This window comes from Phocoena phocoena, chromosome 3 (genome assembly GCF_963924675.1).
Source record: "Phocoena phocoena chromosome 3, mPhoPho1.1, whole genome shotgun sequence".
NCBI lineage: Eukaryota > Metazoa > Chordata > Mammalia > Artiodactyla > Phocoenidae > Phocoena > Phocoena phocoena.
The window spans coordinates 76,015,907-76,032,497 of NC_089221.1; the positions used below are offsets into that span (position 1 = coordinate 76,015,907).

The 16,591-nt window shown below is 32.2% G+C and overlaps 1 protein-coding gene across 2 annotated transcripts in view; it reads right to left on the reverse strand.

The window, feature by feature from the left end:
• ARB2A (ARB2 cotranscriptional regulator A) overlaps positions 1-16,591 on the reverse strand; it is a 384,523-nt gene that overhangs the window by 242,310 nt on the left and 125,622 nt on the right. For both annotated transcript variants that reach the window (XM_065875007.1, XM_065875008.1), the window contains one exon: positions 7,878-8,096. In XM_065875007.1, coding sequence (XP_065731079.1) covers positions 7,878-8,096 — 219 coding nt within the window. The remainder of the gene's footprint in view (positions 1-7,877; positions 8,097-16,591) is intronic.

Below are 16,591 nucleotides of genomic sequence, written 5' to 3' on the forward strand. Positions count from 1 at the left end.
GGGAAGCCCAAAACACTCCTTCTTTATACAAATGCATATCTGTGTGAAGCCAAATTTTCTTCATAAATGTCAATAAAGACAATATATCACAAGATGAATGTAGGAATTCAGCTGTCTTTTATTAAGCCAAACATTAAAGAGACTTTTTAAAAATGTCACACATCTCACTATGTGTTTTTTGTTTTGGAAAATATACTTATTTCTCATAAAAATATGTTATTTATGTCATCATATAATAGGTTTATTAGTTATTTTAAAATAAATATTTAAAAATTTCTCAGGTTTAATTCTTTTTATGGAAAATATCAGTAGATGTAACCCATATAACAAAAACCCTTTAGTGACCTTAATAATGTTTAAGCATTTGAAAAAGGGTCCTGAGACCAAAAGGTTTGAGAAGCACTGAATGTAAACTAATTGGGAGAGATGTCATCTGGCCGTAATTCTCTCCATATTTCCTAAGGGAAAGGGAATAAGGAGGGAAAAGAAAGGAAAGGGGATATACTGAATAGTAGGTATCCCACTGGCTGTTTTCATACACATTAATTTACCTCATTCATGCCATACAACAGCCTAGTAGCTATGAATATCCCTATTTTACAGATGAAGAAACTGAAACTCAGAGAGGAGAGGTGACTTGCCTAAAGTCACAGCTTGTAAGCGAGAGAATTAAGGTTACACAGCATGCACCCTTTTCATCCTAAAGTTCTTATTCTTTCCACTACCTTATATTTATGGCAGAATCCCCCCACTAAAATTCATCAGTGGCCAATCTAAACCCCTAAATGCAGAGCTTTGGTCTTTTCTGTAATTTCTGTTATAAATCTAAATATCTAACTATTTTACTTATTTCTAATTCTTCATTTTGACTTGTTTTTAACCACATCCAAAGAATGCTTGGTAGACTTAAAAATGGCTGTTAGTTGAATTTAGAGAACAATACACTAATTTTCTGAGTGTTAGAGTTGTTTAGACATAATATACACAGTCTCACAGTTCTTTCAACCTCATGCTAGTCAATATAAAAGGGTAGATTTATATAGTGAAGGGTCTGTCTCTTTTGCTTTGTTGGTTCATGTTAGCAAGCATTTATTCAAATATGCATTCATCAAATATTTATTAAAAAATCTACTGTGTTTACTAGGCTTTGGTAACATGAAACATGAAAATACAAAGATTAATTTCTGATGATTTGAAATAGAATTATGGCCCTTTCAAAGCTTTACAATTTTATGGAAACCTTCTCTGTAATTAGGTTTGATCAGAGCTTCTCTTTTAAATGAAAACCTTAAAATGAAGAAACTAACGTATGCTTTAGTAAACACTTAATGATTATATTTTAATATTACTGTATTGAGTTCTTAGAAAATGCAAGTAGTAATAACAATGATCTGCTGCAGGAAGGATGCATTCCAGCTTGCTTTCTACCATGTTAAAGGCACACTGGATGTTTGGAGGAAAGGTGAAAATTCATTTCAGGGGGAAGTACACTAGGAAGTCTGAACTTAGCCACAGATCTAAGCCACATTTTCCAGTTGAACTACATCAATTAGCAAAGCTGATGTTTTGATCTCCTTCTGTCTGATTCCTATGCTATATTTCAAACCCAGGAGGGTAAGACAGGGGTATTATTTTGGTACAAGGTACCAAAAGTTGCAAGGGGATTTTGAAATCGGATTCTTTCTCAATTGATTCTGAACTTGAGAGAAGACAGGATGGTATTTATTGGCCCAGAATTCCCAAGACTTCTATGTGTCAGATACTATGTTCACTTTATATATATTATTATCATTCCATTTTTCAGACAAAAAAACTGAGGCATAAGGAAGTTAACTTGTTTGAGGTGACGCTATATTAAGTGGAAGAGCTGAGATTCAAGCTCAGGTCTATCTGACTTTGCACTTCTAATCTCATCTCCACACTCTCTCTCTGCAAAGGATATGATTCTAAATGTTATACAGGCACTAAAAATAGGAAATAAAAAGAGTTATTATCACAATCTGCCTTCAATGACTACAGGTTTTAAGTTTATTTGGAAAAAGGTAGATGTCTTAGAATATAGAAAATGTTTAAAATAATACATTCTTATATTGATTATTCAGTTACTAGCTAAGTCTATTCATTTTTTCTTTCTAGTTATATTTTAAAAGATTTTGGGCTAAGGGAAAAAAAGGAAGAAAGAAGATATAGTGTGATTGGTGTCTTCAGTTTCTGAGGAAAACAAAATTCAATATGAACAGCAGCAGCCCCTGGTGGTCTAAGGGGAAAAACATAGTGTATCTATTATTATGGGGGTTGAAATATGTTTTTAAAAAGAATATATGTACATATTTAGCCATTTGACTCAGTTCTCAATCCAACACATTAAAAAACAGATGCTTTAAAAAATGATCTGTTGGCAAGATGCTTGTTAAAATTTTATCAGTTGAAATATTAAAATTCATTATGAATTAATTAACACATTATATAAAAATAAAATGTTTTTGTTTCATCGTTTTACAAAGTACTATACCAGTGGTGATTAACACTGGGAATTTTGTGTGTCTTGATGTGTGTTGCTCAAAAAGAAACTAAATTTATAGGATTACCACTAAATTGATGACATTTTCTGTCTGCACTCTTGAATTCAGTTGGCAGATGTTTCCGAGAACAAAAAGTTCCATCTTATTACAAAACATATTAAGCAGGTTTTCCTGCCAGGCATGTCTGACATGATGTTTATTGCCTAGACCAAATCAATCCCCTTAATAAGCTATAATATATGCCAGAAAGTACATTATTTCATAGTTAAGGAAAGTTGCCACATGAAAGACGAAGTATTTTGATCTCTCAAACTCTGCTCCTAATGCATCAGAAATGTGCTACATAATCCAATAGTTAGTCACATCTATTTAGACTCATTTAGTAAGTAAAATAAAACTATACTTTGCTAATCTTAAAGTTTTAGGCCTGGATTCTACTTTATTTCTGCTGGTGTATACTAGGTATTTGCAAAAACATTCACAGGAGATTTTGGCTATTTACTGGATGCCAGAGAAAGAAAAGTCAAATACTTGAATATTCTAGGAAAATAAAATGGTTTCAGAGATTAAAGAATCATTGAGTGAAATATAAGTGAGTTGAATTTGGTTGCTAAATCACTAGATAGAAATGACTTCCAGTGGCATCTGCACGGAAAAGAAGAGGTACAGAGGAGAAGAAAGGATATTTATTAGCCTTCAGCAATATTTTGGACATAGTCCAAGTCAGAGCATCAAAAACAGATTGTTTTAAAAAGAAAGCTTCAGTTTATCAGAGCTGGCTGTTTCTGAACAATTGCAAAAATTCACATGAATGCTGAAAAAAATCAGTCAGAAAACTAGACACCAAATATCTTGCGTGTTAAGGAATAAGTTTTTTGATGGATGTCAACAAGCAATCAATCCATAAATATTTGAGTATCTTCAATGTGTAATGCCAGGCTCTGCCAAGATTCCTATTCTCTAAATGTCTCCTCCATATTTGGAATTTTCCTTCTGTGGCCATATGATCTCCCTTCCCCCTCCACTTCTAGTAGTTTTATTTTTTTTAACGTTCTAAGTCTAATCCCTCTACTTTACTTCCTATCACTACAGCCCACAACTAAGTGTCTTAGGGAAGATATATTCAAGCAATTCTAACACAATATTACATAGATCAGCATCAAATCACTTTTGCCCATATTCCACCTACATACTATAAAGTTCTTTTACTGATCTTCTTCCTTAGTCTGAATATTTGTCCTCTTATGCTACAGTTTGATACCAGAATAACCCTCATTCCTATGCTGCAAGTCACATTATCTAGGTATCTCTAGACTAAGGCCTAGTCTTTTTGCTTTGGTCTCCTTCCAGGGGATTGGATTCTAGTGAGTAGATGTAGCATCAGTTCCTGACTTCCGTGCAGTGTGCACTGTACTACTGTAAAAACTGGCTCCTATCTGCTTATTCATAAGGATTGATATGCAATTCCAAAATCTATAAAGCATGCTCAAAGGATTGTAGGGCTATAGTGGAAAGGCATGAAAGATAAATGGATAATAATATTATGAGACAGAAGAGATAGCTCAAGATAGAACATGATAAATTCCATACAAGTTAGCTAATCATGACAACTCCCAACAGTGCTAGTAAGGAGAGGTCACTGAATATGATGGGTGTGGATGAGTGGGATTTCAGCTGGGCACTACAACATGGATAGAATCTGAATTAAGGGAAAGAACAGAAAAGCAAAGTTACAGATCCCATAAAGCACAAAGTGTATACAGGGTAGAGCAAGTACAATAGCCTGGCTGTACTCTTACGAACAAGTGTGTAAAACAGAAATAGCAATAGGTTGGCATAAATATTTACATTTTCATCCATAATTTTAGCATCATGTTGACATAGCTAAAAAAGAAACTAGGGTATCTCACTTTTATATATTCAGATGAAAATGTATAGGTCAATCAAGGTATCAAATAAATCATGACAAACCGATTTTTTTTTTTTTTTGCGGTGCGCGGGCCTCTCACTGTTGTGGCCTCTCCCATTGCAGAACACAGGCTCCGGACGCACAGGCTCAGCGGTCATGGCTCACGGGCCCAGCCGCTCCGCGGCATGTGGGATCTTCCCGGACTGGAGCACGAACCCGTGTCCCCTGCATCGGCAGGCGGACTCTCAACCACTGCGCCACCAGGGAAGCCCCAAACCGATTTTTTATCGTTAATTTTCAGAATGTCTTCTCAGTTACTGGATTGGGTAGGGGATCAACAATGTAATTTTTCTTCGTTTGGTTTCTTTGAATGTTTCCTCACAGAAGATCAAGTAGTATACTTTAATAATGCAAGACATATTAGAAAAAGCAGTAGTAGTTTGGGATTTTAATCCTGGCTCTACCATCTTATTTATCAAATAAAAAATTATTATGAAGGCTCTGTTCTACAAATATTTATTATTATGTTTCTGTTCTAGGCTCTGCGTTACAGCAATGAAAAAAAACAGACTAAGTCCCTGCCCCATGGACCTTACGTTAAGAGCTATGTGACCTCAGGAAATTTACTAAGTATTGACTCTTAGTCTCCTCATCTGTAAAATGTGATCAGTGTTATTGATCATATTAAATTTTTTAACACATTTTTGACTGGAGATGTATTGTGGTCACAGGCATTAGTTTTTGCAAAAATCCCCTGGTCAATGTGTTAACATTATTATTTATATATTATAAACATACTATAAATAAATTGTTTACTGACATTTACCAGTGTCCATTAAATGATAACTGGTCAAAAATCTATATAATCATCAAATGTAGTTTACTGTATCATATCATGCTTTTATTATAATTGGTTTAATTTTCATATTTCAGATACATATTTTATTTTCAACCAGTTAGAACAATGTGGTAAAGAGGAAAGAGAGCAAGAATCTACAGTAATCAGAAGCACTAGTTTTAACACTTAGTTCCATCATTTAGCAGTTATGTGATCCTAGACAAAAATGTACCATCTATGCATCAGTTTCTTTAACTATAAAATAAGGGTGAAATTATTTGATTTACCTGGCTCATGGGGTTGTTCCAAAGAATAGATGATTGATTTCAAAATGTAAATGGTTAAGAAGTATATAAATAAAAGTTAATTCATCCTCATCACATACATGCTCTGTGTCTGAAAATTACAAATACATGTTTGGAGATATGTAGAGGAAAGGAGAGTACTAGAAGTCACTTCTTGAGTGGAGCAAAATTACCTAAGGATTAAGGCACCTGACACAAGATGAACCATTATTCTCTTTCCCACTACAGGATAATCATGCCTTACTATCTAGAAGTATGTTTGAAGAGTGTCAGCTTAGCTCTGCTATTTTGCACAATTCTGGAAGATTTTAAGAGAAAGGGTGTTTATTAAGAAAAATAACATTCATAACTAAGATTATCAGGTATAAAGCTGTGTTATCTATATGAGTCTATTTTTGTCTCTTAGTGCTTTCAATGAAAACCTATATGGGACAAGAAAGAAAGAGGCAAAAAGACATGATAAGTAAAAATAGCAGGAGTGTAGAAGAGATAAAACAAAGAAAAAAAGACAAAGGGAAAGGTAGATCTTAATGAAGCGATATAAAAATATTCTTTTCCCTTGGTACAAGAAAAAAATAGATGCAGAAATAAACAAAACAGACATGAAAAAAGAATAAAGAAAATGCACACATACAAGAGAACAAAAGAGAAAAATTAAAGCAATAGTGACATGATAAAGAGAAAATAGAAAAGAAATAAAATTTAAAAGACAGATGTCAGAAATAGATGATTCATCTGTACATATCATAGGCAAATAAAAGAAACTTTAAGAAGTAAAAAACTTAATACGCAAAATCACTTTTTCTTTGCATTTTACATAGAAAACTGAATATTGCGAGTGATTTGTATATTTCAAAAACTTACACAATTCATTTTTGGAATCCAGATATAAGGGGGAATTTTTTTTTAAATTCTACCTTAAGATGGTAGTTGACACACTGGATCATATTAATTAGGAAGCTCAGGACAACCAATAGAGAAGAAGGTGACATCAGGACCCTGATGCAGTCATGGCAAAGAAAGGCAGTAATATAACTACATGAGCAAGCTACTTATGAATTCCAAATCTAATCATTGTTTTTCTTTCTCAAACAATATGTTAAATAGTGAGATGCTTTTCAGAAATTTAAATATTGTAATCAGCCTAACTTTTGCTTGATTCATTGTATGACACGCTTTAGGTAGTCTTGATCTGGATATATTTTGGGGGGTCCTGAGAATTGATATGCTGCTTAACTGTCCTAACTTACTCAACAGACTGACCTATAATCAAATGTGTTGAATGTTTGGAGTACAATTCCCAAAAGTATAGCGATTATGCCATGAACTAGAAGTAAAATAAAGAAAATAACTTATAAAGCTACATATTTTGCCTCAAAGGTGGTATGAAATATTTTATTAATGAATTTTAAAGTAAATGTAAAAATAGCTCAAGTTGAATAATCTGAAACTTTATTACTATCTCACAGTATAATTTATAAAATGTTAAATTGTCTATATTTAAATGTTCTGAATTGCTCACTTTTGAAGAACATATCAATTTACTATTTTACTTACCCAATAGCATTTTGGACATACTGTACTATTAAATTATATTTCTAGCACCCATAATAAGGGCTTTGAAAATTGCATGAATCTGTCACATATATATAATGCACAGTGGTATATCAAGCAGAATGTGTCAAAGGGCAAATAAAATTGTTTGTGCCCCCTATAGAATTAGAATTCCTTGGGCAGCACTGCTATAACGATCCCATGCTGCTAGCATTACAAAGTGCAAAGGTTCACTGGATAAGAAAAGAGCAAAGGACAGAGTTCCCTCATTACACTATTCCTAAACTATTCTAGCTTAAATATTTATTAAGATATTAATTACTCTTCCTCCCTCCATCAGCCTTCAGAAGTTAGGCTGAGAAACTGTGGATGGATGGTTGCTCATAGGAAAACAATGCATTAAAACTATAACCACCCAAGACGAAGACTGATGTTTGTACAGTGCATTATTAATTGATTTTGAGACTTAAATAAAATATCACACTGAAATAAGAATGTGTTTTGTTACTTTGAATAAAAAACAGAAAACATTTCAAATAACACCCTTGGGAAATAAATCTTTAAAAATTAACACTTAAAAAATAAAGTAATTAAGAAAATAAATTATAAAGAAAGAAAAGGAATGTAAAATTGCTTAGAACAGGTCTGAACATATGGAAGATTTTCAATAAATGTTAGTTGCTATTGTGGTTTAAAAAAAAAGGAAAAGGAAATAATGAAGGAAAGTAATGATCTTGCTTATTACTTACTCTGATATACAACTGCATCATTTCTTTTTCCCTTTGGGGGTTACGATACTTCTCGTAGAAATCACGTCGCTTCTTTGTTTCTTTAGAGACTTTATCTTTTCTTTCCCGTTTTTCTGCTGGTTCATCTGAACTATCAGAAGATGACTGTACATGTATCTTCGGCTTTTCTACTTCGATATAGTTTTCATTGGGATTCAGTACTATTACTCCATATCCTTCCTGTTTTGAAAGCAAAAAAGGCAGCATAATTTAATATTAGAAATCATTACAACTCATAAAAACGTTCTTAAAATCTCAGTGATTTAATATAGTTACATATTCACTAAAATATTCCTTTATAATATAGTTTTAATTTCTCCAACAGAAAGTGATTTAAAATTATGTATTGTGTGTAGAAATAAACATAGACTGTCTATAAGATCAAAAAGACATAACTGTAACACATTAAAATAATAAAGCTTAAATTAAAAAAGTACTAGATCTCCCAGAACCCCCAAAATGATTCAAATAAATTATCAAATAGCAAGTACACTTTCAAACCATGTTAATATTTATAATACATATTTTGAGAAAATAACCTCTTTGAAATTGAAGTTTACAATTCCAACCACATTTTGCTAGATTTCTGTTCCTTTACAATTGCACTTTAATGAGTATTTTTTATTTGTTTGAACTTAAAAAAAGAATAAGCAATTAAAGAGGAGTAAACAGCCTACAGATTTACATGTCTTTATTATCAGGAACACAGAATGTCTACCTATGCATATTGGAGTTTCTTCACCTCTCTTCTTTCAGGAAGGCACACAAATCACAAAACAAAATAATGTCTTACTGTAATGTATGGAACCAAGTTTTTAATCCTGAAATTTCTTTTATTTTTCAACTACCATAAAAATTTCTCTTTATTAAGAACTAGTACCAGGAAACAAGTTCCAGAATTTAAAATACAGCTTATTGAGCTATTATACTTTTTTTAAAGTTTTAAAAACATGTTTTCCTGTCTGACTTAATTCTAGCAAGGCAAATCTTTCTATAGTTATAATTAAAGAAACTTTTGGCATTTATATTGTAACTGATGGAATAATCTAACCATGAGAAAATAGAGAAGGATAAACAATTACCACTGACAAGCCACACAAATTTTTGAAGCTATTTATATCTTTTCTTTTCTATTCAATTCTGTACTGTGGGTGCCCCTATTTTGTCTGGTAAAATCTTGTAAGGTCATACTTAAAACATGTGTTATATTATGTTTAAAAAATAAGAGCTCTTAAAAATAAAGCTTAAAAAATTCTCATCCTTACTAAAAAAAAAAAAAAAAAAGTACATACTTTTCCCAAAACTGTAAGTGTAGAATCTTCTACATCAAGTTTAAATTTAATTGTTTTTTGCCAAACCAAACATATGATAATTAAAAAAAAAAAACTGAGAGCAGTAATACAAGCCAATATTAAGCATAGACTCAATTGTCCTTATTTTTAAATATGCTACATTGCTACACATTGTTGGCTTTTCTAATAGTTGATTTCACAAACTACATACAAACTTCGTTGGGATTGTTTCAGTTTCCCCCCTAATCAGTTGATATTATTGCCTAAAACCATGATATGGTTTGGAGATTTTCAAGATCACTGAAGTTTTGATTTTAGTGATAGGGCTGTTAATTAAGATATAGTTGTCTTACACATATGAAAACTACATAATAATATATACCAAACTGATAAACAAAATACCACATATTCCTCAATATGTGTTTAAATAAAACCTTTCATACCTTGTTCATGAAGGGCTTATAAAACACTCCACAAATTTTTTAATTTAAATGTTCATTAACAAAACACAAGACAAGATCGTTTTAAGTTTCTTAGCTGGTAAGTCAAAGTTTTACCAACAAAAGATATTTTATTTGGTTCTGCTTTATTCTAATCTGTATAGCTATTCAAAAGTCTTGTAATTCATTGTGATCACTGTCAGGTAGACATATTGTCACTCGGTGATTTTCTACAGTTGGACACACTTGACTAGTTATTAAAATCACATTTGAAGGAAGTTCCTACCCCTCTTCCTTGTGCCTCTTACAACTTTTCACGCCCTTCTCAAATTTCAGCTATAACTTCTCCTCCCACCAAAAGTAAGTTAAAGAACACTGTTGCACTCTGCTAAACAGGCTGAAATAGAGGCATTCAGTACACTGCCTCTGGTGTAAGGAACATAGTCAAAAAAGGTCACCATAGGCCAAAAAGAAAATTGCCTCCTTACTAGATTCTGTACCGTGAGTAAGTGGTCTCCTGTCATGTTTCTTCCCTGCCTTCTTGAGTGAACTGAACTTTACACACACACACACACACACACACACACACAGCCTTTCATACTTACAAGAGTTAGGGTTAGAAAGACCAAAACAGAATCTTAGAGTTCTTAGAGATGAAAATAGTGATATATTACATTTTAATGATAATATGAAAAATTTCAAACTCAAGGTAACAAAGTGGGACTTTAATAAATTGATAAAACATGAACATCATCTTTACACAATGAATAAACTCCAAATAAAGGTAAATTCTTTAGACAAAATTTATAGTCACCAAAAATGAGAAAGTTATCACCCTAGTTTATAATTTAATCACTAGAAATAATATTTGCATAATGCCAGATTTATTTGAGAAGTTTTTACTTTAATTTTTGCAAATCATAGATTGAGAAATTATTGTGCCTACTTGATTTTAAATGAACTATGAAATTTGATATGTCCCATCTAAATAAGTATAAAAACCAGAAACACATAAATCATCAAAGTAGTAGTATTTCTCTAAGTTATCGATTATGTAACTGAAAATTACATGACTCATTTCTCCAATTTTATAAACACATGATGTCAATTTTTCACCAAGGCATCAACAGATGAAAAATGATTCTATTTTTAAATCATGACTATATAAATCAATTAAATAATTTTTTATCATATAAATTTCAACAATGAATGCTTTTCTTTAAACATTTGATTTATTCAGAAAATATTTTATCATTTAGATATTTCATCTGCAAATTTAATTAATGGAATAACAATCAAAAATATTCAGGAACATTTTTTGTGGAAATGAGAGCTAATTTTAATAAATGTCTCTGTTGCAAATTCAATTACCATTCTGTAAAAAACTTACATTTTTCAAATAAAATTTTCCTGATAATTAATGCAATATTCACAGAGACCATTCATAACCATTTTATGAGTAGGAGAGAGCTGGAGCAACAAAATAAAGTTAACTATCCCACCTAAAGATATGTAGTAAAACTTCATCTGTTCCTCTTTTTCTCTGCCACATGTAAACATTGTCCAAAAAATCCTTTTACATAATAAAGCTACAAAGAGTTTTTCCATGTTAACATTAACATATGTAAACTAAGGAGTCAAAGTAAATAGTCAGAGTAAACAAAGCAGACCATAAACCAGCAGTTAAATTTAACTGTTTTAAATAGAATGATACAATTTATATCTTAAAAAAAGAGAATAAACACCATTTTAAAAATCAATTCTTTCTATCCCAAGTAACTCAATCAGTACACACAGAAATAAGTAAGAAGAGATCCTAGTTTAACCTTTAACAAATGTACTCATAAAGTTTTATAAAACTACTCTATAAAACCAGGTGTCAAATATAATATCATAAAAGAACTGTGCACTGCCACTCCAAAGGAGATCTCCATAATTAATGCTTAGAACATTAAACATTTTATATTGAAGTATTTTTAATTTAATTATTCCTTAAGCATGCTAAATTTCTCCTAAGATGATAATTTTGGTCATTTCAAATGTACATGGAAAGTTCTGTTATCTTTACCAAGATAAAGTGATCAAACTGATTATCTAACATTCTACAACTAAATAAATAAAACTTCTGGCATCTTTTGTAATGTTTCACCCAAATCAATTCCAATATCCAACATTTCAAGAGACAAAACATACATAAAGTTGTTAATTAACTCTAACGTTTGATCGCACAGTCTAATAGAAGATCAAGGTGATCAAGAGGACAGATATTGGTAAAAGTAAGCTTTAGCTCTTTAATTTACCTCATCCTATTTTCTACCCTTTTGTAGCTATAACTATAGTTTCATTATTAAACCTGTGTTTATAAGGTATAAACCATGGGATCTTAATCAGAAACTCCCCAAATTCTACTGCTTGACGTAGCATTTTATTCATCACAGTGCTTGCTGTGATTTAAACAGAATACACAGGCCTCTGGGCCTCCTTTACTTTGAAGTCTATAGATGCACTTACTAATAAATAATAGTTCATTTATCATTCAATCAACAAATGATGGCTTAGGTCAGGGGTCTAGAACAGACAGGTGATGCAAAACACAAAGAACCAAAGAGGAAATCTTGCTTAAGAAATTAAATCAGTACAGAAATGTACTTATGGAGAAGATTCTACAAATAGGTAAAATTTTAAAATGCCTGGCCAGAAACAGAATGTACTTTTGACCCCAATGAAACCTTGCCAAAACTGAAGATTTATCTAAGTTAATTTGCCTATTAATTACCAATTATAAGGAAATCGGAAAATAGGAGCAAATTCTACATCTTTTCAAATCTCTTGTGGTTGGCTACATAAAAAATCAGCTGAAAGTACTCAGCTCTACATATTAACCTGCCAATACTGCCAAGCCACACGTGACCAAAGAGGTCAGGGGCCAGAGTAGAATCCTTTGACCTACGGAACTATCTGTTTTGGTCTTCAGGCAAGGCTCCGTAAGAGATCATTTTACACAGATTTATCAATCACATTTTTCACGTTCAGCATTCTATCTGCTTGGTTTGAAAGAAGATAAGTGCCCATCCTCAAGGGAAATGAAACCCAAAGTGTCTTATCTATAAACTACATCTACTACTGTCCATTCATCTTTTCTGAAAGATGTATGTTGTGTTTCTTTTCATCTTTTTCTCAAGAAGGGTATGTATATGTCACTGTTGCAACATCCTAGGTGCAACAGTGAGATGAGGTCATGACAACCAATCAGAAGTCACTAGTGAAGCGTTAAAGTAAACATAGCTGTTGGAGCTGCAGCTCTGCTTGAAAAATGCCCCCTCCATTATTTCAGCAATTTTCTCAAGACGTGACCTGGGACTGAAACGCCTGAAATGTCACTTGACTCTGTTTTGTGCTTCTTCCCAACTGCATTTAGGTAACAGCACCCTGCTAATATTTTGTAAAATGTCTGTCATGACCATGCTTTGACTTGTAGTTCCCTAAATTCTAATGTTGTGTTCCACGGTATAAAAATACCATAATGTGAACCAACATAGATTACCCAATAAGTTTCCAACTTCAAATAGCTCATCAAGTTAGTCAGTAAAAGAAAACATGCCACAAAAAGTTTTCGGAGGACCACCTGTTGTCTATTATTTTTACATAGCACTTACTCATAAATCATAACACAGGGTAATTAATCAACCTGTCAAAGAGAAGGTCAAAGGTTATATGGTAGAGTCAGAAGGTCATGCATGGGCTGATAGAGGTCAGGGTCACACTGCATTCCTCATTATCAAGTTGGGATGAGAGACGGCCCAAGCAAACAAAAGTGAAAGCAGATGGAGAAGAGAGTGGATAAAAAAAAAAAGAAAAGAAAATTTCACAAACAAAAAGAAAAGTGAAAGAAGACTGTCTGCTGCTTTCAAGTAGAGAATAGAAGAGAAAAGAAATACACTGAAATGTGCTCAAAGAAGCTCAAGAACATAAAGAAACTATAGTTTCATTAATTAAATAAGTTGAATATAACTTTTCTTGGTCATTGTATTAGTGCACATTAAGCAATATTAGAAAATATGTTTGTCATCTCTATACCTTCCCTAGCTAGTGTACCGGGATAAATTAAGGTAAATGCAAAGAGTTCCAAAGGATAAAGTACAATTACAAAAAAAACTTATTATAAGAGGGTTTTTTTCCCTTTAATATTGTTTCAGCATTATAACACAGATGCAAATAGTTTTATGCCATAGGATAATTTTTGAGTATGCTACAAAGATATCCACAAACACAAATGCATCATAGAAGTCCTTTTGAATAACAAAACAGTTATAAAATATTCTATTATTACGCTGGCCTGAATTAGATGCAGAATACTGTGCAAAATTAGCTGTCACCCTTTGCTCAAAATCTTTGTTAATCTCATTTTGAATGTTTGCAGCTTTATCAACACATGCATCAATGTCAGCTCCTTGGTTACTGAACCGCTGTAGCTGGAAGAAGATATAATTAAAATGTTTTGGCACAGAAAAGGTGAAATTGTATCTTCCCTTGTTCCCTTAGGAGTCTGTAAAACATGAAGGATATATTGACAAACACACACCCTTGTCTCCGGTTCTGACATCAGGTCAACCAAGTGCTATTTATTTTAAAACATTTACTTTGCACTTACTCACATTATCACCTGCTCTGTTTCTAACTTTTCCTAGGCTTTAGAATGTTATGTTGCTTAAATATCACAAATTTCTTTTCTAATCATCAATATCTTATTTATCAAAGCATTCCATAAATGTACAATAGCATTATAAAAACATTTACCATTCATTATAAATGGCAGAAATATGATTTAATACTACAGCATTATGAAATATTTTATATTCTTTGCTTCTCATTCTAATAAAAAGACACAAACATACATTAAACTAAAAGAAGTAACAAGTTACAACTGTTGCCCAGTCAGTGACAGATCAAAATGCCTAAGTGGATACAGGGAACCCTATGGACACACCTCCTTTATTACATGTTCCCAAGCCGACTTGAATGGACAAATTTATCTTATGAAATGTATGTTCTGCATGCTAGCTATGCCTTTATGGTTTAAAGAATTAAATGTTCTCTTAACTTATTAGCATTATAAAATTGTGTAAATACTGTAGCTATAGATGGTAGGCACATGGTCTTTCAAAACATCACTCTTACCCAATCATATACAATACAAACATTGTTTTTAAGTTACTCTTAAAACCTGCTTACGAACTGTGGTACATAAATCATTTTATCTTAAAATATGTCACCTTTCTCTTCTATTCCCTCAATTAAAATAGCATGTTTAAAATGTTTTTGTTGTTTTTTCAAGAATATATCAGTGCTTTGCTTGTGTTTCCGAAGTCCACTTGCAAGCATGAGGACGTAATGAAAGATCCCAAGTATTCACTGAGTCAATCGTTCTTTAAACACTGATTTTAGACAACAAGTATTTAATAAGCAGCTACTATCTACCAAGCACTATGCTAGGTACAGTGCTATACTTATGGTCACCTTTCATTTTAAGATATTTCCACTCAGTAGAAAACTCCAAATCATAATTAAGTACAAATTCCTAAAATTTCTACATGAAGCCATGTCATTCTTCAATAGGAAGAGGAATATGAAAAGAAAAAAAAAAGAAAAAAGCATTATAAAATATTTCTAAAGTCAATCTAGCTAGACTTTCAAGGATGAGTAATCATAAATAGTAAGCTGTGTTTGTGGTTTCTGTTACGAGTATTATTTAAACTTACTCCATCACAAGGAAAGTGTACCTCTTAGGAATGTGTGTATGTGTGTTTGTGTGTACATGCACATTGTTTATACATCCAGATATTTTAACAAATAAAACCATTTCATAATCTAAGGGAAAATCTTTTAAACACATCTACCTCCTAACAAACAGGTGCAACTGAGTACAGCTATGAATTCCCCTTCCCACAGTGACCTATGTCAGAAGATCTTCTCATACTTCTTCTGCTAAATAATTTAATTACTTATGAGTTATGGTTTCTTTGTAACCTTTTAAATGACTAACTCATTAAAATGCAAAAATATGCAAAACATGATGTCACCGGGTCAAACAGCTGTGTTGGTAAAATTATGGCTGTGAATGTCCCCAAGAACATGAAAATATTAATAATTTATATTGCTCATTAGATGGCAAAAACTCTTTAAACAGATTTAGAGACAGATTAATTTTGTAATCACAAAATGCTACTCTACCTCATGGTAACAAATCTTTCTACCATCTGTGACCCTTTGGTATATATAAAACATATAAAAATTCATAATGGCTTAAAGTTTTTGCATTATAATATGCATATTCAGGAAAAAGTGTCACAAGAACCTGAAATATGGAGGTAAAGGACTTTGTTTTGGAAAAAAACCCCACAACTACTTGCCAACATTAATCACAACTTAATTTTCCTTCAAAGAGACAGGACACAATAATAGCAAATAAGTTATAGTATGAGACAGTCAACAAGTCATACCCCTGCAAACCAACAGGATGCGATAACTGCCTTACTCTGCGTAAAAATAAATGTCACATTATGACTTCAAATCTTGGGCATAAACTTCTCATAGAATGACAAGAAGTGATGAAATTATGTAAACAAAATACTATCATTTTCAAAGTTTCAAACGTCTCATGCCTGTGTTTCAGAGTATCAGGATGGTGCTGAAAGCAGAGGGTAGGAAAAAGATTTCCCCAACTATCAGTTGTTTTTAGACACAAAATGTTTTTAGTTTAAAAACATATGCCTTAATTGTCAAATCTGTGCTTTTTAGTCAGGAAACTAGCTTCCTAACGATCATGTTTTTCTGTCTCTTAAGCAATTTAAGCATCAAATTCATCATTTACTACTGTAAATTATAGAAATGTGTTCATCTAGTATCAGCCAGCAGCAACAGAATTACTTTCATGTGCACTTAA